The following is a 27,700-nucleotide window of genomic DNA, read 5'->3' as shown; positions in this document are numbered from 1 at the left end:
TTCTATGAGTTTCGGTCCCAATTCTACTTATGGCTACATATTCTGCTCTCCAGCTCACAAAACAAACAATTACAGATGAGTGGCCTCTCTTCTACAGTGCAATTAAAAAACTGCAAGCATCTGTAAAAACAAACATTTTATACTAAAACAAATTCTGCAAGCAGGCATTAGAGACCGAAAGATAAATACCAGAGACCGAAGTAGGGTTTGGAATGAAATATTTTCTTAACATAAGAATATTTCACAGATTACAGAATTATAGCTCCAATAAAAAAAATAGAAAAGATTAAATACGGAATGTTTGTTACATAAAAAGCTTTTGAAAATTATTGCCACTTACAAGGCAAACCCTAATTTGGCTTTTTTTTTTTTTTAAAGTACCAGTTTAAGACTTTATACATATTTACAACACCCAAAGGTTCAAAGAAGAATGCCTCAATCAATATATTGAATAAACAAATAGAAAAATAATTTACACTGAGGGAGGTACAGTAAATATTTTTGCTAAGGTGGTCAGTTGGTCTCTCTCTCTCTGACAGGAAAAGCCCGTGCTCAGTAACCATTCTGGAATCCAGCTTCACTTGTGTCAATATCATGTTCCTTTACAGGGGTGGGGGGAAGAAAGGACATTTAATATAAAGTAAAGTAAATATACTTTAAAGGTGGAGTTTTTGTTTGTTTGGTTTTTTTACACTTTTACTGATGTAGACCTGGAAGCCCTATTAAGGAAACAGCTGATCAGAAGGGGAGACGTTCACCATTAACCCAGCAACCCTGAACTTTCACCATCAGGAATACTCTGTTCTCAGTTACGGAGACCCAGATCTTCAAAGGTATTTACGCTCCTAACTGCTTTTGATTTCAGTGGGAGTTAGGAGCCTAAATACCTTTGAAGGTCTGGTTCTAACATCCTTGGTATGAAATCTGCATTACCATAGTATTATCAGACTGTGTAAATACTTACCCAGGACTCCTCTGTTACCTGCACAAAAACCACAATTGATAGTACACCTCTACCCCGATATAATGCTGTCCTCGGGAGCCAAAAAATCTTACCGCATTGTCATAACTATAAAGGGAAGGGTAGCAGCCCTACTGTGTACAGTACTATAAAATCCCTCCTGGCCAGAGACTCCAAAATCCTTTTACCTGTAAAGGGTTAAGAAGCTCAGGTAAACTGGCTGACACCTGACCCAAAGGACCAATAAGGGGACAAGATACTTTCAAATCTTGGTGGGGGGGGAAGGCTTTTGTTTGTGCTCTTTGTTTTGGGGGTGGTTCGCTCTTGGGACTGAGAGGGACCAGACATCAATCCAGGTTCTCCAAATCTTTCTGAACAAGTCTCACATATTTCAAACTTGTAAGTAAACAGCCAGGCAAGGCGTGTTAGTTTTTAATCTTTGTTTTCTCAACTTGTAAATGTACCTTTTTGCTGAAGTGTTTATCGCTGTTTGCTGTAACTTTGAACCTAAGGCTAGAGGGGATTCCTCTGGGCTCTTTAAGTTTGATTATCCTGTAAAGTTAGTTTCCATCCTGATTTTACAGAGATGATTTTTACCTTTTTCTTTAATTAAAAGCCTTCTTTAAGAACCTGATTGATTTTTCCTTGTTTTTAGAACCAAGGGGGTTGGAGGGGGGATGGTTAATTTCTCCTTGTTTTAAGATCCAAGGGGTTTGGATCTGTATTCACCAGGGAATTGGTGAAGAGTCTCTCAAGGCTACCCAGGGAAGGGAATTAGCACGTTGGGAGTGGTGGCAGCGGACCAGATCTAAGCTGGTTGTTAAGCTTAGAAGTTTCATGCAGGCCCCCACATTTGTACCCTAAAGTTCAGAGTGGGGAAGCAGCCTTGACACGCGTTATAGGTGAAACCACGTTATATCGAACTTGCTTTGATCCGCCAGAGTGCACAGCCCTGCCCCTTGGAGCGCTGTTTTACCGCGTTATATCCAAATTTGCATTATATCGGGGTAGAGGTGTATTTCACTGAAGTCACCTGAACTGTGTATCTATTGGTCTGATTGCTTAATACCCCTCTCAACACAACAGCTCCACAAACGAGGCTCTCTTGCCTTAAGCCAACAATTTTAGAAAAGGAAAGCTTGCCTTACACATCTGTGTAAATTGAGTTTATGTATCAAGTCAATAAGGTAACTCATTTGTGATTCTTACAGACACATCAGAGTAGTAAAAACTTATGGACAGTGCAGGTGACTTCAGCCATGTTATTGTGCAGTCTGAGTTATACAAAATTTGCTGACAGGACCTCCATGCATCAGTACTCAAGTGTCTATAAACTCCTGCACCATCGTAGTGTACACAGCAAAAAAACCACCAATGAAATGAAGTAATTCTAAAATAGGAGACTGCATTCATTAAGCAATACACATAGTAGTTTCTGTACTTGGTTATCAGTAGTCCGGATCAGGCTTCAGTCATCAGCACATGCCCAGCTGCTCACCATAGGACAAAGGCCTCAATGTAGCAACAATCACTGGGCCTCTTGTAATGGAGGCCAGATGGGCCAATTAACCTATTACCCTGTTTCCCCGAAAATAAGACAGTGTCTTATATTAATTTTTGCTCCCAAAGATGCGCTAGGTCTTATTTTCAGGGGATGTCTTATTTTTCAGAAATGAAAAATGCCTTATTATCGGTGGATGCCTTATTATCGGGGAGGTCTTATTATCGGGGGGATGCCTTATATTACAACGAGAGGCAAAACTGTAAGTAGGCCTTATTTTCGGAGGATGTCTTATTTTCGGGGAAACAGGGTAGTAGGGTTACCATAATCCAGCAATCAAAAAAGAGGACGGGAGGAGCCCTGCCCCGTCCTGCCCTAGCCCTGCCCCGTCCTGCCCTAGCCCCGCCCCTGCCCCTCCCACTCCCCCCCTCAGAACCCCCAACCCTTCCCCCGCTCCTTGTCCCCTGACTGCCCCCTCCTGGGACCCCTTCCCCTAACTGCCCCCCAGGACTCCACCCCCTACCTAAGCCTCCCTGCCTCTTGTCCCCTGACTGCCCCCTCCTGAGACCCTCCCCCCATCCTAACTGGCCCCCTAGGACTCTACCCCCTACCTGTACCCTGATTGCCCCAACCCTTTTCCACACCCCCACCCCCAGACAGACCCCTGGGACTCCCATGCCCCATCCAACCACTCCCCACCCCCTGACAGCCCCCCCAGAACTCCCGACCCATCTAAACCCCTCTGCTCCCTGCCCCCTGACAGCTCCGATCCTTCTCCCCACTCCTGCCCCCTGACAGCCCCCCCCCAGAACTCCCAACCCCCCCCCCCTTGTCCCCTGACTGCCCCCTCCTGGGACCCCTGCTCCTAACTGCCCTCCAGGATCCCACCCCCTACCTAAGCCTCCCTGTTCCTTGTCCTCTAACTGCCCCCTCCTAAGACACCCCCCCCAACTGCCCCCCAGGACCCTACCCCCTACCTGTACCCTGACTGCTCAAAACCTTATCCACACCCCCTGAAAGCCCCCCCCCGATCTCCCGACCCCCCCCCCCCCGTCTTTTGACTGCCCCCTCCAGAACCTCTCTGCCCCTTCTCCGACCCCCTGGCCCCCTTGTTGTTGGCCTTTCTTCACCTAATGTCTGGTGAACTTGCTCAGGAACGGCCTGAGCTGTTCATCCCGGCAGGCTGGCTGGCAGGGGAGGAGCAGCGGGGGAGGAGCTCCAAACTGCCGGAGCCGATCTGCGATGCAGGGAGGGAGGGAGGAGGAGGATCCCTCTCTGGGTGAGTGTCGGAGCCCCAAGTAAGTGACACCGGCCGGCCGGCAGCACTGTTAGCCGCGTGTGCTCTGCATGGGGGGGAAGTCCGGACATTTACAAATTCCCCCCGGACGCTATTTTTAGCTTAAAAAGCCGGACATGTCCGGGGGAATCCGGACGAATGGTAACCCTACCTATTAGGCTGCCAGCTGGGGGAATTAAGGCTGAAAGCCTAATTAAGGGTAGCTCACCAGTGCAGAAATAGGCAGGGCTTCTATAAAGCGAGGGAGCTGATAACAGACAGGGGCTCAGGGAAATGACTTGCAGTCATTCCTTGGGAGTAGGGAAGTGTGTTTGGGGCTACAGTGGCAGATCGCCTGCAGTTACTCCCTGGAAGGAGGGAGTTTGGGCTGGTAAACACGAGGGGAGATGGGAAGCCAGAGAGTAGAGCTGAGAAGTAGAAAGGTGTAGGAAGGAGTCCAGGGGTAGTGTCCCTGTACTGGAACCCAGAGAAGTGGGCTGTCTGGGGTTCCCCTACCAGCCACTGGGGAAGTGGCACCATCAGGGCAGTGCATGAGAAGACTGTCTAGGTCATTGGTATGGAAAAACGTTGGGTATGTCTACACAGCAAAAGAAAAACTAGTGGCTGGTCTGTGCCAGCTGACTTGGGCTCACAGGGCTGTTTCATTGCTGTTTAGACTTCTGGGCTCGGGCTGGAGCCTGACCTCTGGGACCCTTCCATCTCAAAGGTCCCAGCCTGACCCCAGATGTCTACATAACAATGAAACAGCCCCCCAGTCCAAGCCTGAGTTGGTTGGCATAGGCCAGCCAACAGTGTCTAGTTGCTGTGTAGACATACCCTAAGATACCCCAAAAGGGGAAGACTATAGTGACCTGGCTGGAGGACCAAGCCACGAAGACAGAGTACTTTGAGTTGCAAGGAGCAAGAGAGAGACAGTAGGGCATGCAGTAAGCAGCAGAAGGGGGCATCAGACCTGAATGAAGCTAATTCCCAGACACAGCCACAAAGAGGCACCCTTAGTTGTGAGTAGAGCACCCTGGGACAGAGGGTCATACCTAATATCATACTCTCCATTCATTAGCTGTTCTGTTATTAAAACAATGTACCTGATTCAACTTCTTGAACTCCACCACTTGGAAGAAGATGTGCTCCAAGATATGCTTGGCATCTTGCTGCTCCTTTGGGAGTTTGTTTGTTACCCCTAAGATATCACCACATTTTCTGACATAAAACTCCAGGTCATCTTCAGTACCTAACAAGGACCCACAGAGTGAGGAAGACAAATCACATACACATACATGGTTTGTGTGGTTGAAGTAACACTGCTGATTTCTACTTGCAATTAAGCACTTGGGGAATTAGCCCCTTTAAAAAAAATTATTCAGTAGGACAATAGACTGCATCTTTGAGGCAAACAGCTGGCACTTTATGGCACTCTTCAGTTATTGAGATGTGTGTAAAAGCTTGATAACCTGTGACATAGGCTTATCATTTTTACTTGAAAATGAAGAAGGATGTGGAAATCATTCATGCATAAAGACATGGACCAGAAAGCAGAAGCAAAATAAGAGACCCATTAATATCAAATCAGCTGCAATCCCCCACACTGAGATTCACAGCAGGATCAGGGATTCTGCCTGGCCCTAGTAGATCCTGAACACTTTAAAGTATTTTTTTAGAGTAATTTCTATCACAAATTAGTGAGAGGCCTCTAGGATCCTTTAACATTTATGGCTCCAAGAATCATATCTTAGGTACCACAAGTCTGGAAGTTATTCTGGACAATGATTGGGAGAGGAAGGCAGGACACAGAAAAAGAAAAGTCACGCTGCTGTTAACATTTTGATCTGCAACAGTGCATTATGCCATGCATGTGAGGAGGATATTTTCCATGGACTTGATTTCCAGAGATACTGGAGAACCCCTAACCCTAGATGAAATCAATGTGAAGCTGTAGATGCACCATACATCTGAAAATCAGGCCCTATGTTCTGCAGCTAAAATGTCTCAAGTTATTTTGCTAAAGTTTTCCTCAAAAGAATGGGACTTCTGTATAAATATGCATGTAATCCAATTTCAGAAATTTGCCTTGCTTACATTTGTTCGTAATCTGCGCAAGACGAGCTTTCTCAGAGGAGAAAGTTTCATCTAAGTCAAACAGGTCCAGACTGGGAGGAGGTAATTCTCTGAAAGCAGGTGGGAAAACCTGCAAGAGAAGATTTAATGTAATTGACTGTCAAGTGTTTTTCTTACATGCTGTAGAAAACTAGAAGACAGTTTTCAACTTGGATATCAGTAGAGCCTTTTGAAAAATCTATGATAAGCCAAAACTCTACAATAAACTGAACATATTTCAAAACTTCATTTGTATTTCATACAGGGCTGTCAATTAATCGCAGTTAACTCACACGATTAATTTTTGAGTTAATCACGATTAATCGCAGTTTTAATCACACTGTTAAACAATAGAATACCAATTGAAATTTATTAAATAAATATTTTTGGATGTTTTTCTACATTTTCAAATACATTGATTTCAATTACAATACAGAATACAAAGTGTACAGTTCTCCCTTTATATTTTTTATTACAAATATTAACTGTAAAAATAATAGTATTTTGCAATTCACCTCATACAAGTACTGTAGTGCAATCTCTTTATCGTGAAAGTGCAACTTATAAATGTAGATTTTTTTTTTACATAACTGCACTCAAAAACAAAACAATTAAAACTTTAGAGCCTACAAGTCCACTCAGTCCTACTTCTTGTTCACCCAATCACTCAGACAAATACGTTTGTTTACATTTGCAGGAGATAAGACCGCCTGTTTTTTGTTTACACTGTCACCTGAAAGTGAGAATAGGAGTTTGCATGGCACTGTTGTAGCTGGCGTCGCAAGATAGTTACATGCCAGATGCACTAAAGATTCATATGTTCCTTCATGCTTCAATCACCATTCCAGAGAACACGCGTCCATGCTGATGATGGATTGTGCTCAATAATGATCCAAAGCAGAACGGACCAACACATGTTCCTTTTCATCTGAGTCAGATGCCACCAGCAGAAGGTTGATTTTCTTTTTTGTGGTTAGGGTTCTGTAGTTTCTGCATCAGAGTGTTGCTCTTTTAAGATTTCTGGAAGCATGCTCCACATCTCATCCCTCTAGATTTTGGAAGGCACTTCAGATTCTTAAACCTTGGGTCCAGTGCTGTAGCTATCTTTAGAAATCTCACATTGGTACCCGCTTTGTGTTTTGTCAAATCTGCAGTGAAAGTGTTCTTGAAACGAACTACATGTGCTGGGTCATCACCTGCGATTGTTATAACATGAAATATATGGCAGAATGTGGGTAAAACAGCAGGAGACATACAATTCTCCCCCCAGGAGTTCAGTCACAAATTTAAACAACACATTTTTTTAATGAATATCATCAGCATGGAAGCATGTCCTCTGGATTGGTGGCCGAAGCATGAAGGGGCATACGAATGTTTAGCATATCTGGCATGTAAATACCTTGCAATGCCAGCTACAAAAGTGTTATGCACACGCCTGTTCTCACTTTCAGGTGATGCTGTAAACAAGAAGCGGGAAGCATTATCTCCTGCAAATGTAAACAAACTTGTTTGTCTGAGCGATTGGCTGAACAAGAAGTAGGACCGAGTGGACTTGTAGGCTCTAAAGTTTTACATTGTTTTATTTTTGAAAGCAGTTATTTTTTGTACATGATTCTACATTTGTAAGTTCAACTTTCATGACAAAGATTGCACTACAGTACTTGTATTAGGTGAATTGAAAAATACTATTTCTTTTGTTTTTTAACAGTGCAAATATTTGTAATAAAAAAATATAAAGTGAGCAGCGTACACTTTGTATTCTGTGTTGTAATTGAAATCTATATATGAAAATGTAGAAAACATCCAAAAATATTTAAATAAATGGTATTCTATTATTGTTTAACTTAATATATTTTATTATATATTAGTAGGATTAGTATTATTGTTTTAAAAAAATTAAATTAATTGCGTGGTTAATCATGGTTAATTTTTTTAATCGCTTGACAGCCCTAATTTCATAAAAATAACTAGATAGTCTACATATTGCCTAGGCACAAGCATGCCAGCACCTCTCCTTTTTCCCATTTCATTTTATTCTCTCAGTTGTTTTCTTTTTAAATCAATAAAAAACAAGGACAAGAACTAGATCCTCTTCTGGCCTGGTTATTCCTATACAGGGGCCAAGAAACAGCTAGAGTCTGAATCTGCAGTTTATCGCATTCTTCTACTCAAAGCTGGGACAAGATATGTGTCTGTCCACCTCCACCCCCTTTCTACAGTCAAATTAGCAAGGGGTTCAGTCTCCAAAGCCTGTGATTCCTCAGAAAATGAATGCTGCCAAGGTCTGCAATGCAGGGCTCCCCTCTGCAGAAGCTGTGATCCCATCAGCTGCTCTCCTGGCCACTGTTCCCCAGTGAAGAGTTTACTAACAGAAGGCATTCACTTACAGCCAAATCTCCACAGGATTGATAGGTGGTCAAATATTGAGCCTCAGCCCCCCGTCTGCCACATAGCATCTGTTAGACTGAACCCCATGGAGTCAGGCTGAAGATGTTGCACAGCCAGTACTCCCCATTTTCTCAGCCAAGATCCACTGGGTCTTGAAAGCATTTACTCACAGAAATAAAGGGTAACATAGGACCCAAGACTATGGACTGTTATGGGCAAGACTTTAAATTCCCAACTGTCAAGCAAGTCACTTTGGTTGCTGTAGGAACCCTTCATTCAGCCACACTGCTCATACAACTAAGGGTACGTCCAGACTACCCGCCGCATCGGCGGATAGCAATCGATCTATCGGGGATCAATATATTGCGTCTCGTCTAGACGCGATATATCGATCCCCGAACGCGCTCCCGTCGACTCCAGAACTCCACCAGGGCGAGTGGCGGTAGCGGAGTCGATGGGGGAGCCACGGCTGTCGATCCCGCGCCGTGAGGATGGGACATAAGTCGAAATAAGATGCATCAATTTCAGCTACGCTATTCCCGTAGCTAAAGTTGTGTATCTTACATCGACCCCGCCCCCCCAGTGTAGACCAGTCCTTAGGCATAAACACTAATGCCATATGCAATATTTTGTATCACTGAGTATATGTGCAATAGGCAACGTTACCTGAGGTTGACATGGGATTTAACTTTGAACTGCTTGACTTTTATGCCACTTGGCATCACAACCAGAACCACTGCATTAATACTGATTGCTCTTCATTCATGTCTCACGTTACAATAAAACCATCTGGACAATATGAATGTTTGAATTTTAGACTGAAATATTCCAGAAAGGAAGGTTGGTGGTTTAAGTGATCTGATTTGGAAAGCTGTTCTTATGAGACCTTGTAAAGATTGTCTGGAAAGAGACTATGAACACTACTCAAAATCACTAAAAGCTGTGGTGTCCAACCTGCAGCCTTATGTCCCTCAAAGGCCACTGTGTAAAAAAGGAAATATGTATTTTGTTACAAACGGAGAACGTGCTCCCTAAGCCACACCTTGTGATTTTTAAGGAATGGGGATAGGAGACACTTTTCCCAAACACCTCCTACAACCTGCCTCACATCTGCAGGAACAGCTCTGATGTGAGCTCAGCAAGGAGGGGAGAAAGGAGAGAGTAGCTCTGGCTGCTCCGCTACCTCCTTGTGGGAGCCCTAACGAGAGCAGGATGGGAACCTGACTGCCTCTGCCTGAACCTAGGGAAAGAGTTAAGATACAGACTGTGGCCTCAGGACCTTTCTGAAATAACATTTGGCCTTCACGTTGGGCACCACTGGCTCAGAGCAATATAAAGCAACTAAGGAGACCTGGGGAAACACTAGATGTATGGAGCATTTTAACATCTTCAGGACGTAGTGGGTTCTGCTGGCAGCAGTCTCGGTTTGCTCACCCCGTGTGCACTTAAGGTGTTTCATTGTTTTCAATCACATGATCTGACTGAACACACATTCATAGGACCATAAAGAGTGCTACTTCATAAGAGAGATGTGATAAGGCATTCAATGGTTAATGCTCTACTGTTTCTCTGTCTCTTCCATATAGTTCTTTATAACAAAAAGGTTCACATTACAAGGTGGATTCTATGCATCTCAGGGGTCAGTCAGGAGCTCAGTCATGTAAGATTACTCACAGCTGGCTGGAGTGCAGGTAGTGGAGTCTCAAACTGAGGCTGAATGAGCTGGAGAGGTTCATGTTTCACATTCAGCTGTTCATAAGATCTACAATCAAGAAAAAGGCAAAGTCTGAGGAAGAAGATAATACATTTTCATGTATAAGATACAAACTGTGAATTTGAATTTGCCCAGGACACCAAGGTTAACACCCTATTTGTGAAAATATGTCATGGGTTCTTTAATTACCACAATGACACAGTAACTTTGATCTCCGCAACAACTACAAAGCAATTGCGTCTAAAAAAATGGACAAGCACCCACCCAAAAATGGACAATGCAGATAGATTGCTCAGCTTTTCTATTTGTAACCTATGGCATGTTTAAATCCAAGTATCCCAGGGTGAAAATTCAGGACATTCATCTAATCAGCATCTTACAATAATAAATTAAGAAAGTGAAAGTGTTTCCTTCAGTATATGTATGCTTAAAAACACACCAAGAGGAAATGCAGAATAAGACCAAACACACAAACATTTCATAGGTACTAACTTGATAACTTTAGGGAGGGACGTTGTATCCAGCTGATAAATTGACATATCAAAGAGCGTTGTGAAATCTCGTGGGTTCTCGTCTCCCTCTTGTAGACACACTCGTAGTCGCTCAGACAGTGTGGCTATATCTGGAAGCATTGTATAGTCTGAAATCTGAACACAATGACACTGCTATGAGTAAGGGGAACTACAGGAAATAAGCTCCTCCTACCTTGTACTTGACTTAAAAAAATAAATAATTTTTTCTACATAAGAAAACTTCAGTTTACACCCTTTTCCTCCCAAGAGTCTTCACAATGCAGGCCACTGTATTTCATTTAGGAATGTCACAGAGAATTATTCAGTTTTATGTGAAAAGAAAGTGAACACGAGCACCAGCTTGCCCCGCTGCAGGTGGAAGCTAGGGTGCCAGGCCAGTCGGTCGGCTGTCCCTGCGGCCCTGGCTAGGCGAAGGGGCGATCAGAGAACCTCTGAGTCTGGGTGTGCCTACCCCCACCCGCAGGTGCCGCCCCTTCAACTCCCATTGGCCGGGAACCGCAGCCAATGGGAGCTGCGGGGGTGGCGCCTGTGGGCGCGCCACTGGCAGCATGCACCGTGCATAGCCACCTGGCCACATCGTGGCCGCTTCTGGGAGTGGCACAGGACCAAGGTGGGGGAGGAGCCTGCCTTAGCCCTGCTGCGCCGCTGACTGGGACCTGCCTGAGGTAAGCGGCGCCCGGCCAGAGCCTGCACCCCTCACCCCCTCCTGCACCCCACCTCCGGCCCCAGCCCACTCCCAAAGAATACACACCCACTCCAAACCCCCTGCCCCAGCCATGAGCCCCCTCCTGCACCCTAACTCCCTCTCAGAACCTGCACCCCAACCCCCTGCCCAAGCCCTGAGCCTGCTCCCACACTCCGAACACCTCAGCCCCAGCCCGGATCCCCCTCCGTGAACCCCTCATTTCTGGCCCCACCCCGGAGCCTAGGGGAAGCTCCGAGCTGCTTTCCCCCCACAGTGGCCCCCAGTAGACAAAAGGTCCATCCCTGCATTAAAACAGATGTTAAAATCAACAGAACTACATGATCAGCAACAAATATTTTAAAATAAAATGTACACATTCGTTTGACAGTAATGGGTGTCTTGCACCAAGGCAGACATGAATCTTTCTATGCCCAAGACACATGAACTGTGATCTCACGTGTCTTGTCCATGTATTGCTGCTTCAATTGCAGAAGGGATGCTACATTTGAATTGCCTTGTCTTTTACTTATCAAGAGGAGCTGAAGGCAGCTCCCGCCATGGTGCTCTGAAGTCAATGGACAAAGACTGCTGTTCTTCTAGTTCCTGAAGCACAAGAGTGTGGGTGTGTCAATTCTACTGCTAATTAATAGATTGCAAGCTTGTCAAATTGACATTCAGACTAACTTGTGTGTGTTATTTATAGAGCAATTCCCCCTTCCCTGTGTGTGTAAGGTATTTTCAAGTAAAAGAAAATATATTCATATGCAACATTTTTCAAAAGTTACCCCAAAATTGACAAATTGGCTGGTCTCCACTCAGCTACAGAAATGTTCTATTTGCTACATGTTTGCCCCTGAAGTGTGAGGGCACAGAGCAGAAATGCAAAAGTATCAGACTTGAAAAATCTCCACAATAAAGTTTAAATTAAACTAAAAAAAATCTGGCAAAAAGGAATGTTAACCAGTGGCAAATAGGATGCAAACACCTCCATGACTGACATTTTATGATGAATAACTATCCAAATACTGCAGAGAATCCTAATCTACATGTGGCAAAAATGCCAGGGATATCTCCAAAATTACCCCCAACAGTTTCAGTTTTGAGACCTTGATGTTCATTCACTACAACATTTGGATGCGATACCAACAACAAAAGCCACATTAGAAGTTACGTTAAAATACTGTTTGTTGTTACATATCTCTCTAAAATGTTGAACATTTGAGTCCAGGAGCCAAACTCCAATATCTAGGTAAAAGCTTGACCAGAACATCAGGGTTACTATCCATGCTGATGTCTCAAAGATCATAGATAATGAGGTCTGAATCTTGATCTGAGAGACTCCAGATTATGGGGGTTTAAGTAAGACTGTAACTGTATTTTAATGCCTTCTTGTTATCTTCATTCAGTGGCAACTAATACGTTATTACTCATTTGATTTTCATTTATTATAAATGTTTACTTTTTTTTAAAGAGTGTAACAAATTAACCTGCTAGAGAGAGATCTGACTTGCCAAGTTGCTATCTGAAGAGAATTTTTAAACCTGAAAATTAAACAAAACTCTTAAGACTGGGGTAGTCAAATATTTTTTGTCAATGTCCAGATTTCTTAGTCAAGATATAGTCATGGTCCAGACTCCAGAGAAAATAAAATAAATAATAATAATAATAATAATAATAATATGTAAAAGAAAAGATTTAGGGGTCCACTCAAAAGCATCTGGTGATAGGGATTTGGCCTGCGGTCCGCCTATTTACTACCCGATCCTAAGGGATCTGTAATAAGAACATGGATACAGCCTTGAACTATGGGGTGCGAGGCAGGTACTTCTGTAATTCTGGTCCTAGTGGATTAAAAGATTATTAGCTATCACACGATGAATGTCTCTTACCTCAGGGTCCTCTGCATCAATCTGATTTAAATGGATGTCCGTGGTTGTGAGCCACTGGAAAATCACATCCTGTGGAACCACAGATGCGTATTAAGTTTTTGGAGTGTCGAATAATTTACTGTAACGCTAAAACATTTAAAAACTCCTTGTCAAATCCACCCAATGGATGAGATGGCGTAAATGTGAAAGAGACGGATAAAACAATAAAGAATATCAGGGGGAGAAAACCAGTAATATTAAGAGTATTTGTATTACTTACCAAAGCAACAAAACATGGCAAAGAGTGCACTTTATACTGGATGCAGGTGAATTGCAAGGGAAGAGGATGAAAACCAATTCAGTTCATCCGCCTGAAAAATGTGGGCTGTCTGAAGTTCATAAGTGCTCTTGAAAAATGCAATAATGGGTAAATGATTGCGGAATTGTACTTTTATAAGGAATATTTGAATAGGAGAGATTACCAGCTATTGTACTTGGGCAAGGACTATGGGGACAAACTGGCAAGTGCAACTCCATTGACTTCAACTGAGTTGCATTAACTTAGAGAGGTTAATGTGGCCTTATGTTTTTAACGTGTATTTGTATAGCAATGCAAATCATGACAGTCCTTCATCAGCCAGCCAATCAGAATACTCCTTTCATTATATTTGTTTTAAAAGGACAATGCATAGAGAGGTTAACGAAGCTCAAGATGCAGTTACAAATGAGCATACAAAAGAAGTCATGTTACAAAGAAACACATACAGAAACGGAAAGAACATGTAGAGACAAACTGCCTAATAATCTGGATCAAATAGAAGTGTGTTATCTAGTGACTAGAACAAGGGAATGATTGTAATACCAAAATTCTCTTCCAAGTTCTACCCCTGAATCTTTGCATGAGCAATGGCATGTTATTTAATTGCTCTGTGAATGCCTATGTCACTTAACATGATGCTTCCTTTAAAAAAAAAAAAAAAAAAAAACACACCACACAGACAAGGATGGTAATACATACCAACCTTTGTGAAGCACTTTGTGATGTTTAAACAAAAGGAGCTGTAAGTGCAAAATAATATTAATAATTGTGTTGCCACATTTCTAGCTGTGACAAATTTCAACTATTTAATGACCAAAAAGCCCTACTGCATATTTTAAAAACACACACAAACATAATCATGGTCGAGAGAGCAGAAGCAGCAAAAGCTTTCCCGAGTTCCCCTTTGCAACATACACAGTTGGGTTCCCAACTGCTATCAATGCCTTTGAAAATCTCCCTCACTATTTCAATGCCAAGTCTGGTTCTCCATCCCCCAACTATTTCATAGTGATGCTAGTATCTGTGCTCTGGGAACAAACTACAAGGGTTGGGTGTGCTTGTGAATGTTATGAAGAGACTAATTATAATTTTAAAATATATTTTAAAAGTCTACCATGATCTTGCTGTTTTCTTCTTTATCCAAATATTGGTCACTGAACATGTGGCAAGATCCCAACACTGCCATCTTTCCACCTTGGTTCTGTCAACAAAGTTAAAATATAAAAAAGAAAAGTCAGATCACAAATATTCAGAGGATTCATACCATGCTCTAAACTATTACATTATTTTAATTAGAGGGAAATGGGAACAAGAAGTAGGTATGACAACTTGCAAGAGGACAATCTCTTGACTGTGTAGCATTAGGATAAAATAAATGCATTCTTTTAGCAGGTTTATTCTTTTATTAACATTACCCTTAGAAGTAGTGCTCTGTATTTATGGGATTAGAGAGCTATTTCATGGGCATTCCACAAAGCAGAGCAGCAAATAAGATTACATCAACAATAAGCAAATAGTATGTATTTTATTGTAGTTTTTGTCTCCTTAAAAAAAAAAACCCTACTCATCAATAGAGCAAGAAAGAATAAGATCTTAACTGAGATTAATACATAGCTAATCTCATGCGCACCTTTCTTGAGTAGTTCAGAATCAGTACCTGTAAAAGTGAGGCAGGCATGCATGCAAGTCAACATAGCTTTCAAAGCCCCAGGCTAGCTAACAAAGCAAAGGCACAGCTCTTTATAAGTAGAGTTACAAAAAATGCAGACAAGTATATTTTAATTAGCTGAATTTAAAATGTCATATAAAGAATTATGTAAGATGACACCTCCCACCCCAGAAATAGTAAGTTTTCAAGACAGCACAACAACCAGTAATATTTCTTCTGGGCACCAAGATTAAAATTCATAGCAAATAATATAACCATAAAACCTGCTGTTGTAAAGAATTTGCTTCAAATAGGGTTCCAGTTTACTTGTACTGAACAAAGGATAAACATAATGGTAAATTTCTGAGTATGAACGGAATGCTTGTACTTTCTATTTAGCTCCTACTTAGTAAATAACCCCAGGAAAGGAAACAACCTAAAGCAAGTGACTTTTATCCCTAACACAGTGGTTCTCAAAGCCAGTCCGCCCCATTGGCCTGGAGCGGCGAACCACGGCCAGTGGGAGCCGCGATCGGCCGAACCTGCGGACACGGCAGGTAAACAAACTGGCCCGGCCCACCAGGGGCTTTCCCTGAACAAGCAGCAGACCGGCTTTGAGAACCACTGCCCTAACACATCCTCAGCTGTTACCGTTTCATAGAATCATAGAAATGTAGGGCTGGAAGGAACCTTGAGAGGTCATCTAGTCCAGCCCTTTGTGCAGAACCAAGTACACTAGATCATTGTGACAGGCTGTACCCCTATTTACATCCTCTTTACAAAACCATTATACATTTTGTACAAAGTATACCTTGTGAGGTATCACTTGAAAACTAAATCTGCTGAACATTACTGTCCTGGTAAAAATGTGTGGCAACACTGTGTGTAAATCTGTAAGATTCTACTGTATAATATTGCTGTGCCAAGTTCCAAAGTTAGAAAAACAGGCCCAAAGCAGTTTTTCAGAGTCAAAAAAACATACTGACACCCCGGCCAAGTATCAGCATAATCAAATGGACTATCATGGGCTATCACCTGGTTAAGAGGCCATTCTTTGGCAGGAAGAATGGTAAGAGCGAGAACTTTACATATTGGCAATGGAACAGCTGAGGGGTTTCTGTATAAACAGACTGACTGTAACCTGAACCCCAGCTGGAAGTAATCCTCAAAGCGGGGAGAAGGGTATAAGAATGAGAAACAGAGGCTCCCAAATCACCTCTCTCTACTCATCTCTGCTCACAGCAGCAACAGCACCTGAAGAAACACTGAACTGTGAGAGGGGTACTGGTCTAGAGGCTTCCAGCCAGTAAAGACTGTGAAAAACACAGGGTGAGAAAAACCTTTGCTTTGAATCCATTTAGCTTGCTAGATTAGATACCAATTCTGACTTTTATGCCTCATTATTTGTAATCACTTAAAATCTATTTTTCTGTAGCTGTTAAACTTGTTTTATTATTTTATCTAAACCAGTGTGTGTTTGGATTGAAGTGTTGGGAATCTCCACTTGAGATAGCAAGATTTGTGAACATCATTTTCCATTAATGAAATGACAGACTTTATACGAGTTTGCATAGTCCAGTAGAGAGCTGGGCAGTACAAGATGCACATTTCTGGGAGAAGATCTGGGACTGAGAAGTTGCTGGCATCACCCTGAATGTAATTAATGAGTGACTGGCCACAGCATTCATGTAATTCAGCTGGAACTGATTTTATATGTTAGAGGCTGTGTGCGCAAGCAGGACGGGTTGCTCTACCAGCAAAGCACTGTAAAGGGCATGCCAGGTTGGAGATTTGAGGGGACACAACTGTTCAACAGGTCAGATTGTACCCTCGGGAATGTCACAATCTTCCATGACAGGTGTTTGTCTAACCTGTTCTTTAAAATCTATAATGAGGAGAATTCTACAGCCTTCCTTGGAAGTCTATTCTAGTGCTTAACTAGCTTTATAGACAGACAGATTTTCCAAATATCTAACCTAAATCTCCCTTGCGACAGATTAGGCCGGGGTGGGCAAACTACAGCCTGCGGGCCGAATCCAGCCCACAGGATTGCCCCCCATGGCGCTACGGCCCCCGCACCGCTCTCAGAAGCGGCTGGCACCACTTCCCTGCGGCCCCCGGGTGGGGGGGCAGAGAGCTCCATGCATTGCCCTTGCCTTCAGGCACCGCCCCCCGCAGCTCCCATTAGCCAGGAACGGGAAACCGCGGCCAATGGGAGCTTCTGGGGAGGTACCTGGAGGCATGGTAAGGGCAGCACACACAGAGTTGTTCCCCCCCTGCCCCCCCCAGTGGCCACCGCGCTTCCTGGAGTGGTGAGGCGTGGGGCCAGAGCAGGCATGCAGGGAGTCTGCCCTGGCCCCAGTGCATGCCGCTGCCACCCTGGAGCCACTTTAGGTAAGCGGCGCCGGGCTGGAGCCCGAACCCCACCTGCACCCCACCCCCCCAACTCCCTGCCCTAAGCCCCCTGCCTGCACCTGGCACCCCTCCTGCACCCGAACCCCCTACCTTGAGCCCCCTAGTACACCCCGCACCCCAACCCCCTGCCAAGCTCCCTGCTGCACCCTGCACCCGTGTACCCCAACCCCCTGCCCTGAGCCCCCACTACACCCCACACCCTTCCTGCACCCCAACCTCCTGCCCTAAGCCCCCTCTTCAAAGTTTATAAGCATACACTCCATTCCACAATCCAAGTCACTAATGAACATACTGAATAGTACCAGACCCAGGATTGACCCTTGTGGGACTCCACTAGATACATCCTCCCAGTTTGACAGCAAACTATTGATAACTATTCTTTGAATACAGTCTTTCAACCAGTTATGCACCCATCCTATAGCAATTTCATCTAGACCACATCTCCCTAATTTAATTATGAAATCAAGATATATCGTGTCTATTGCTTCCTCCCTATCCACTAGGCCAGTAACCCTCTCAAAGAAGGAAATTAGGTTGGTTTGGAATTATATGTTCTTGACAAATCCAACGGGCTATTCCTTATAACCCTATTATCCTCCAGGTGCTTACAAACTGATTGTACAGTAATTTGTTCCAGTACCTTTCTAGGTATCAAAGTTAGGCTGACTGGTCTATAATTTCCTGGTCCTCTTTCTTCCCCTTTTCAAAGATAGGTACTATGTTTGCCCTTTTCCAGACCTCTGAGACCTCATTGGTCCTCCAATGGTTCCAAAATTGCTTCAACTAGTTCCTTAACACCCTAGAATCAAGCCCTGCCAACTTGAATACATCTATTTTGGCTTACGCTCCTTCTTCCTTGTTAATATTAATTGTGTTATGTATCTGGTCACAATTTACCTTTTCAGTGAAAACTGAAGCAAAATAGGCATTAAACACTGCAGCTTTCTTGATGTTGTCATTTAAACGCTCTCATTCCCTGCTACGCAGAGATCTACAATTTCCCTCAGCTTTGTCTTGCTCCTAATGTATTTAAAGAACCTCTTCTTACTGCCTGTTATGTCCCTTATTAGATTTAACTCATTTGGGCCTTAGCCTTTCTGATTTTGCCCCTACAAGCTTGTTATTCTTCTGTAGTCCTCCTTAACAATTTGTCCATTTTTCCACTTTGTGTAAGATTCCTTTTAGATTTTCAGGACATTAAAGAGCTCCTGATGGAGCCATGCTGGCCTCTTACTATTGTTCATTTCATTCCTTCACATTGGGATACTTTGTTCTTATATCTTTAAATAGTGTCTCCTTGAGAAACTGCCAGCTCACCTGAACTCGTCTTTCCCTTACATATTCTTCCCATGGGACCTTACCCCTGTGAGTTTGTTAAAATCTGCTTTTTTGAAGTCCATTGTCCTTATTCTGCTGCTCTCACTCCTTCCTTTCCTTAGAAACATGAACTCTATCACTTATTAATCACTTTCACCCAAACTGCCTTCAACTTTTAAATTTGCAGCCATTTCTTCACTATGTGTCAGAATCAAGGCTAAAATGGCTGTCCACCCGGCTGCTTCCGCTACCTACTGAAACAAAAAGTTGTCCCCAATTCATTCCAATAAATTTATTGGAAATTTTGAATTTTGCTGTATTACTTTTCCAACAGATGCAAGGGTAATTAAAGTCCCCCATTACTACCAAGTCTGTGTTTTGGATATTTCGTTATTTGTTCTCAAAATGCCTCATTCACCTCTTCGTCCTGATTTCCCTATTAAGTTTATCTATTGTTCTTCTATTATTTATTGCTATTCTTTTCCCTACCTCACTTCTCTCAAACAGATTATATATTTTCTTTCTAATCCTTTTCTCTGCCCTGACAGAGATTCTACCATTGTCTTCAGCTTCAGCTTCCAGCATTTTGTCTATAATTTCCTCCAGCTAAATAGAAAAAAAGAAAGCCTAATTAAAGATCAGTTCTACTCCCTTGACTTTCATGCTATTTTCTTATATCAAAAGGGAGATTGCCAGAGAGAGTACGTGATGAGAACTCTGATGGAAACAACATTTTCTTACCCCCTTTGAGGAAAGAAGCAGACTCTTTAGAAGATCATTAGTACTTTTGTTGAGAATCAAGGGCCAGATTTCCATATAGTCGAGCATGCTATTGTGCTCACAAAATATACAAGCCTTTTCACTTGTGCAGTGAAATCAGATCACACACACCAATTATGAATTAAATGGATGAGCATGCACAGTTATCTGATTTGCACATGCAATTGTGTGCCTAAATCAATTTAAAAGACTGGCTTCAGATTATCAGGTTCTCATCTCACAGACAAGTTTTCATTTAATTTTCTCACTATATCGAAACCAAAGAAAACTTACACATTCAGAAATTTAGGAAAGATAACATTCACTAAATTTAATTAAAGAGCTTTTAAAAATACATTACACACTTATGCCCTGTCTCCTTTGTGACAAACGTGCTAGCAGCAACTGTGTTTAAATTCACATTTCTGATCCAGTTTCCTTGGCCTGTATGGTCTAGAATTTTTTTCATCTGACAACCCTGTTAGAGTTCAGTTATTAACTGATGCAATAGACTACCTGGGGATTGGGATAAGCACTTTACGGTTTGGTCCATAGCACAGTTAAGTCATTATGGTTCTCAGCTAAAATATTCCTGTCCAAGGAAAGAGTGCTAGAACTCAGCTAAACAACAGCAGTGCTGAAACGCAATTCGAACTGGTAAGGTTCTAATCCCAGGGGGATCAAGGCTTTATATGACTTGATGATTAACATATTACAGAAATGTATGTTTGTGCATGTGATTTCAAAATGACCACATGTATAAACACTTGCTCCATAAATGTAAGTAGGAGTGGTGGGTGAGAAAACTGCTCCATCTTTGATTGCCATGGAAGTAGGCAGGCTGTGATTTGGCAAGTGCTGCCCCAGTCTCCCCTGTCTTAAATGGGCTGGAAACCTTGTAATAATAGGACTTCATGCACTTTTACTGCCTCTGATGCTTTATGGGGTCTATTTTACCCATAACATGCATGTGTAACTCTGTGCACATTTAGGTGAGAAGTCCCTACATCACTAAGATACCAAATATAAAATTTCATTGTAACATATTAACCATAAAATTTAAGCATCACTTAGTACTTATTACGGAGAAATGTTTGCACACTAGCAAGTACCAAACCAAAGCCAATGGCTAAGATCATGGATACAAAATCTTCTAATTTCCAAGAGTCCCTACCTCAAAATTGTCTACATGCAGCTGAACTGATAATCTCACTTCCTAGATGGTTACTACAATGGTGGAAAGAGAGTAAAACTGGAAATAAAAAACAAAATCTAAAAGTACATAATCTTTGGTTATCAAACTTTTTTCTTCTTTGAACTCTGTGCAATAGAGCTTTACACAAAAAAGAATCAAGAATTGTCAAGCAGGTTCAAGGGTTTGTAGGTGCATTGGGAGTAGAAACAGGCGTATATACATCTGCCATACCATACTGTTGCATTTCTTTACTGGGGGATGGATAGCTTATTTTATGCAGTATTGTACCTTATAATGGTAAAAAGCCAAAATGGGTCTGTTGAGTGGAAAGCAGACAGATCCTGTGGACAGAACAGCCACTGCTGGTTTCATCACATTCAGTGTGGCACCAAATGGATACACAAAAGTGAGAGCCCTGCAGAAAATACAAGCATTTTATTAGTGTCTGCTAAATTTCAGAGACTAGATTTGTTAACTTTAGATTTGTCGATGATATTCCTGATGTTCAATCCTGCATTGTTTGTTTGTAGTTAGAGGCATTAGCAATATTAACCAAGCTGAGACTCAGATTTTCAAATGCATAAGTTGGCACACGTACAAATCATGGTCTGTGTGCATAAATCCTGACTTGTGTCACGGACAGTGCAGGCTCACAAAAGCACACTTTTGAAACCTTGCTGACTAGAATAAGATCTGGGACTCTTTCTAGAGTTTTTTATGGTTGGAATTTTCAGTAAGTTTAAGTGTAACCTTTTGGTTATCTTTCAGATATTCCTAGATATGAGAAACAAGTAGGGGTAATTAACTCTCAAACAAATAAATGCTCTGGAACATAACTATACTAAATCTTTCTACACTTAAATTCTTCCCTGTGATGAGGACCATAATCAGTATAGCCCCCAAAATAAGCCATAAGAAAGAACACAATTAGCTACAGTTTTTATGGAAAGGCTGATGGTTCTTCAGTATTCTTCTGCCCTACAGCAAAGTAAAGGAACTACAAGGAGAAGGAAAGAGGGAAACCCACCAAATTTTTCAAGTGTATGAGTTTCCCTGATTAACACCTTCCTCCCCCCTGCCTCCCTTCTACTGAACTCTTCTTGCCTATGCCTAATCCACTCAATTCTACAAGTCTGCAGGGTGCTAAGGATGGGGGTCACCATTTTATGTCCTTTAAGCCTTTTCAAATCCACATACAAGGTTGATTTAATCATCACAGGTCTGGACAGTAGGAATAGATGGGACTCCCTTCAGAACCCATCATTGTTACTCTTATACTGGCTGGCAAGCGTTGCTAAAGAATTCACCCATTTAGGCTTGAAACTAGAGAAGCAAGAAGTGGAGACCAAGAAATGCATTAGGACATCTCAATAGAAGCACTGGGTACTTCAGTCATTGCCCTGGCCCGGTAATTTAACACTTTGTGATTGTACTAAATTTTTCCTTTGAAGACGCTGGTGAGGAAAATACACTTACTGGGAGTCATTTCCACTGTTGTCTTCATCTATTATCTCAGGCACTGCTTTCCCTGCAGCTCTGCTGATTTCCCTAGAAGAGGTAGAAACACAAACCTGATTAAAGTTACATGGATTTGCAATAATGTTACTCACAGATCTATATCCTCAAAACAATTACCTATTCAAAACTCCATTGGCGACCAAGGCTTCCTTAGGATGAAAGTACTTATAATATACATTTCTCACCACAGCATCTTAAAGAAAAAAAAGAAGAAATTTAAGTCTTTTATGGAGGCAGTTTGTCTAGTGCTTAGAACATGAGATTGAGAGTAATGAGATGTGGGTTCGATTCCTATTTCTAATGCTATAACCCTGGGGATTATTTGGTTCCCAGCATAACTTGGAACAGCCTTAACCTATGGCCCCTTTTTGGACCTGCAACTTCAGGCATCTAAAGACAGCGGGAACACTTATTTCAAAATTCAGGTGAAGATATGCAGATTAATCACCTAAAATGCAGGCACAATCATGTGTCTACCTGCTTCACTTGAACCTGCAATTATTTGCAAGCGCAGACAGGGAGGCTAGGTTTAAAACAAAAAAATCTAGTTCAACAAGTTCAATCTTTTATTATGGGTCTTAGAGGTTTTCAAAACTATGATGAACTCAGTACCACTCTGGTGCAATAAAAAGTGAACCCACTAGCCAACTGACACTGAAACATCTGAAAAATGTCTTATTTGGTGAGGACACACTGATTATTTACACTTGGACATTGCAAGAACAGCTGATTGGAATTTTACTAGGCTACAAAAAAAATTCACTGCTGGGTTGAGAAGGAGTATGGAATAACTCAGCTCACAGAGTATTTTTTTCTCCCCTAATAGATATAAACACTTGAGGAAAAAGAAGGCTCATAATGGAAGTGGCTTTGAAACCCTAATTTCTAATAAGAACCATACACGGTTTGCATCTACAAAAGTTCAAGTTACCATTATTGACCATGATTCCATACTCTTCTAACAAGAAGTTAATATTGGTGTCGTATCGGGATTCACCACCTTCTCCCAGCATCACCAGGATATCCCCACCCTCTTCTAGATATTTCTTCAGAACCTCAAACTAAAACAATAAGATGGAAAGAACACAAGAACACAGTCAGAGGCGCTAAGTACAGAACTCCAAAGAACTATATGGAAATGAGGCATAAGTGGTTTCAGCTACTTGCAACCAACTTGACCCTAAAAGATCAAGAAGCGTTCAAATCTAAATGTATGTAAAATAGGCTTTCCAAACTACAGTGCTATTACAGAATGTTTTGGGTCACCTTTCTTCTGTGTTCCTAGACAAATCTGGAAGCATAACTAATCTGCAAACCATTGTTGGCTTTTTTTCTTCTTTATGAATATTTCTTACCTCAGCTGCAGTGAACTTCTCTCTGGGCCCTGCTGTAATCCACAATTTTACCCCAGCTAGCTTCTCGGATGTGATCTCATCTTTTAAACTATGAATAAGTTAATAAAGACACACATTACATTGTAATTTTAGATACAGTCCACGACTGAATCCTGGGTTGCCTTTACGTAAAGAACTAGGCAGAGGAACGCAAAGCAAGTTACTTCAGTCAGTCACTTTACATCTGTTTACTCTGGTTTTAAATTTGATATTTTATTATCCCAAATAAATAACTACAAATTTGAACGGATGATGAAGGAAAATAAGTATTCTAGAAAGACACTGTGGCAGATCCACAGCTGATGTAAATTGTTGCCGCTCAGTTGACTTCACTAGAGCTATGGCAATTTAAATCAGCTGACAATAAGCCCCACTCTTTTATTTTTCTGTGTTTTAATTCTGATTACAGCAGGTGGGTGACCAATACCATAAACTTGATGTACAAAGGCTAGGGTTCAAATTATCTTGACACTTTTGCCTATCAATAGATATTTCATGCAGTGCAGATTAGTACACACACATTTGGAACCTCACCATTATCAGCTAAGCTCTGTCCTCTCCATTGCCACAGTATCTGAAAGTTCAAAATAAAAGTCCTCCAACACCATGCAACAGCAGAGTTACAGCTAATGTCACTGGGTAGAACCAAAGGAAATAATCTTTTTAATTTTCTATTAACATTCCCAAACATTTCTAAATTATGAATTACCCCCCAAAGTCAGCATTAAAATGGTCCCATCTTCAATTAGCTCACATGTAATTACTCATTGATGTCAGTTTCACTCTTGTGCTACAAAGCATGAAAAAGAAAGTTGAAGAAACTCCCTCACCTCTGTATCTTCCATTTACTACGAAGCCTCTTCTGTAAGGACTTGTAACCACTGTTGACAGTGAAAATCTCCTTTTTGGATGCATTGAAGACTATGGTGTTCCGAAGCTCTGTCTCCATAGTGACCTCAAGAATGAAAGGAAAGGAGAGAAGCAAAATTAGAAAGGAAGAGCAAAAAAGGTACTATTTCAGACCAGTCTCTGAATAAGGAATACATGCATGCAGGTGCTGGCTGGCATGGAATGTGTTGGTGCAGGAATGGAACATCTGAACTAGAGGAATTAGGCCTAAAATCTCTTTGCTGTTGTTATTTAAAACCTTTATTGCAATTTTAAACAACATATGGACAGAAGTATGAAATAAAACTAAAACCTACAAGAAACATCCCTACGCAAATAAAAAGGAAAGACAACATCCCAAGAAGTACCCAAGCTTTCTCATTTTGTTTCCTCAATATATGTAATCAAAAAGTTTTATTAGATTCACTAACATTTTGTATTGGAAAAAAAAATGACAAAAAACAACCAACATTAAAATGAGAGCTACAATCTTTAATGTTTTTTAAAGAACAATATGACACCCTTGAGCTAAACTATTTGGGACAAGGACCTTGTCTACTTGCTGTAAAGTAGCTACCATGCTGTTGGAATTCTATAAGTAAAATTAATAACCACAGGGCCGGCGCAACCCATTAGGCGACCTACGCGGTCGCCTATAGCACTACAATTTGGGGGGCGGTGACCACGGCGGTATTTCGGCGGTGGGACCTTCTGCCGCCTCTGAGGGGGGCGGCATTTCGGGGTGGCGGAAAAGCTGGCAGCGCTCCTGAATAACCACTACCTCTGGCCCCTCGTACTTGTAGTAGTCTCTTGTAGGGTTACCATACGTCCTCTTTTTCCCGGACATGTCCGGCTTTTCGGGAGTCAAACCCCCGTCCGGGGGGAATTGCCAAAAAGCCGAACATGTTCGGGAAAATGGCGGCTCTGCTCCTCCCCGACTCTTCGGCTCTGTTTAAGAGCCGGGCTGCCCGAACGCTACCGGCTTCAGGCAGCCCCGTGCCTCCAGACCCTGCGCCGCCGGAGCCCGGGAGGGGAAGTGCCCGGCTGGGGGCGCAGGGTCTGGAGGCACGGGGGCTGCCCGAAGCCGGTAGCGCTCGGGCAGCCCGGCTCTTAAACAGAGCCGAAGAGTCGGGGAGGAGCAGAGCCGCGGCGGCTGGAGCCTCCAGCCCCCGGGGCTCTGTGTAACTGTGTCAGTTACACAGTGTCAGTTACACAGAGCCGCAGCCGCTGGAGGCTCTGTTTAAGAGCCGGGCTGCCCGAGAGCTACCGGCTTCGGGCAGCCCCCTTGCCTCCGGACCCTGCGCCCCCAGCCGGGCACTTCCCCTCCCGGACTCCGGCGGCGCAGGGTCCGGAGGCACGGGGGCTGCCCGAAGCCGGTAGCGCTGGGCCAGCCCGGCTCTTAAACAGAGCCTAAGAGGAGCAGAGCCTCCAGCTGCGGGGGCTCTGCTCTGTGTAACTTATACAGTGTAAGTTACGCAGAGCCACCGGAGCCCCGGAGGGGAAGTGCCCGGCTGGGGGCGCAGGGTCCGGAGGCATAGGGGCTGCCCAAAGCCCGAGCGCTACCGGCTTCACGGTTTGCTGGGCGAAGCCTCCAGACCCTGCGCCCTCGGCTGGGCGCTTCCCCTCCCGGGCTCCAGCTGCGCTGGGGAAGCGCCGGCTGGGGGCGCAGGGTCTGGGGGCTGCCCGGGAAACCGTGAAGCTGGTAGCACTGGGGCAGCCCTTTCCCCCTGGCTGGGAGTGGGAGAGAGAAGGGGGCGGAGTTAGGGTGGGGAAGGGGCGGAGTTGGGGCGGGGCTAGGGGTGGGGAAAGGGGCGGGGCCATGACCGGTGGAGGGTCCTCTTTTTTTATTTATGAGATATGGTAACCCTAGTCTCTTGGAAGTCAGGGTTGAAGCATAATCGCAGAGAATCAGATCGTTAGCTGGTTAAACTTAGACTATGTTGATACTAGCATTTTCTGGCAAGTTTCTCACCATTGCACTACTAACCTGTAGCAGCAAAGGCATTTTTACCACTGAGTCACCTAACCCAGTTCAAAGCAGGTCTAAACATAGAGCTAAATCTTTGGGACAACAGGGACGGTCTTTTTGCTCTGTATTTGTACAGTGCCTAGCACAATGGGGTCCGGATTCAGGGCTGAGGCGCCTAAGTGTTACAGCTTTATTATTTATATTGCAATCTCCATACTAGAGGGTAGCACAAGGCATAGGGGTGGGGGATAGAGGGGAAGGGCATAGAGCATGGGGGTGGTGCCCCTTCACCTACCGTCTCCATGGGCAGGGTAGCACAGTGCATAGTGGGAGCTACCCCGCCGCACTGTCTCCACGGGAGGGGGGAGGTATACGGTGACCTGTTCTCTCTATGGGACGGGGTGGCACAGTGCGTGGGGGTGGGCAGTGGGGGCTACCCCTTGACCTGCTGTCTCCATGGCCTCCCAGCACCTCCTCTGAGTGCCCCTCACAGTCCTACCCTCCGTCGTCCCGGGGAGGAGGGGGGCGCGAGAGGGGAGGAGCCCGCTGGGCCCCACACAGGAGGGAGGGAGGAGTGAAAGTCCAGGCCTTACCCGCGGAGTTGCCACCATCTTCCTGCGCCCCGCCGCCGACCTCGGAGCGGTAACTAAGGCCCGCTCCTTACCTAGCAACCGCCCTTCTGCGCGCGCGCGCAGGGAACGAATTCAACAGAACACTCTCGCAACCAACGCGGCGGCCGGAGCGGGCTTCACGTGATGATGTCACGCCGGCTCCCCCCACCATTCCAGGGGACGGGAAAGTGGCACCTACTATTCCCTGGGACGGGGGTGGAGTTGGACTCTACCATTGTAGATGGGAGAATGGCGTGTGCTATTCTCTGCAGAGGACCCGGTAGCTCACGGAGCGGCGTGACTCCTTCACCCGCTGTGAACGCCAGCTGCTGCGTGCAGCGCTGCTACCGGCACCCTGCTCCCCGGGCTGGGGGTGCTGGAGTGGAGGGCTCGGGAGCGGGCACCGGGCCAGAGCAGGATGGGCTCCCACCCCAGGCGGTTAGCCAGATAATGCCCTTCTCACTCGGCGTGCAGGTGCTGTCCATTTCCCCCTCTTGTTTGGGGGAGCTGTAGTAAGCCATCACTAGGCCATGATAGTCTCCGAGCCACAGCTGCAAGTGTGAGAGTTTTAAGTTGGTCACACAATTTGGGGGGGAGCATCAGTTGATGCTCCAGCAAATGGACAG

At 43.8% G+C, this 27,700-nt stretch overlaps 1 protein-coding gene and 1 long non-coding RNA gene across 3 annotated transcripts in view; one reads left to right on the top strand and one right to left on the bottom strand.

The window, feature by feature from the left end:
• The window catches only part of LOC135975324 (uncharacterized), a 30,334-nt gene extending 5,349 nt beyond the window's left edge, over window positions 1–24,985 (top strand). The window contains exons 2-3 of the long non-coding RNA XR_010592245.1: window positions 2,632–2,724; window positions 23,039–24,985. This is a non-coding gene — a long non-coding RNA (uncharacterized LOC135975324). The remainder of the gene's footprint in view (window positions 1–2,631; window positions 2,725–23,038) is intronic.
• Window positions 202–27,226, bottom strand: IFT52 (intraflagellar transport 52). 2 transcript variants are annotated; one of them, XM_005295352.5, is made up of 14 exons: window positions 27,057–27,226; window positions 24,437–24,561; window positions 23,568–23,655; window positions 23,144–23,273; window positions 22,330–22,405; window positions 22,171–22,242; window positions 20,983–21,109; window positions 14,475–14,561; window positions 13,063–13,131; window positions 10,448–10,602; window positions 9,916–10,003; window positions 5,836–5,944; window positions 4,845–4,990; window positions 202–600 (listed from the first exon to the last, which is right to left on the bottom strand). In XM_005295352.5, exons 1-14 carry the CDS (start codon window positions 27,072–27,074, stop codon window positions 553–555), a joined length of 1,338 nt encoding a protein of 445 aa, XP_005295409.1. In that variant the 5' UTR covers window positions 27,075–27,226; the 3' UTR covers window positions 202–552. The 2 variants fall into 2 exon arrangements, with proteins under 2 accessions (XP_005295409.1, XP_065421876.1); XM_065565804.1 differs by lacking the exons at window positions 23,568–23,655; window positions 27,057–27,226 and having other exon boundaries at window positions 24,437–24,562.
• Between the last annotated feature and the right edge of the window lie 474 nt (window positions 27,227–27,700).

The sequence above is a fragment of the Chrysemys picta genome, chromosome 13 (genome assembly GCF_011386835.1).
Source record: "Chrysemys picta bellii isolate R12L10 chromosome 13, ASM1138683v2, whole genome shotgun sequence".
Taxonomy (NCBI): Eukaryota; Metazoa; Chordata; order Testudines; family Emydidae; genus Chrysemys; species Chrysemys picta.
Note: the sequence above shows the minus strand (reverse complement) of the source record. Positions and strands in the feature narration are given on the sequence as shown.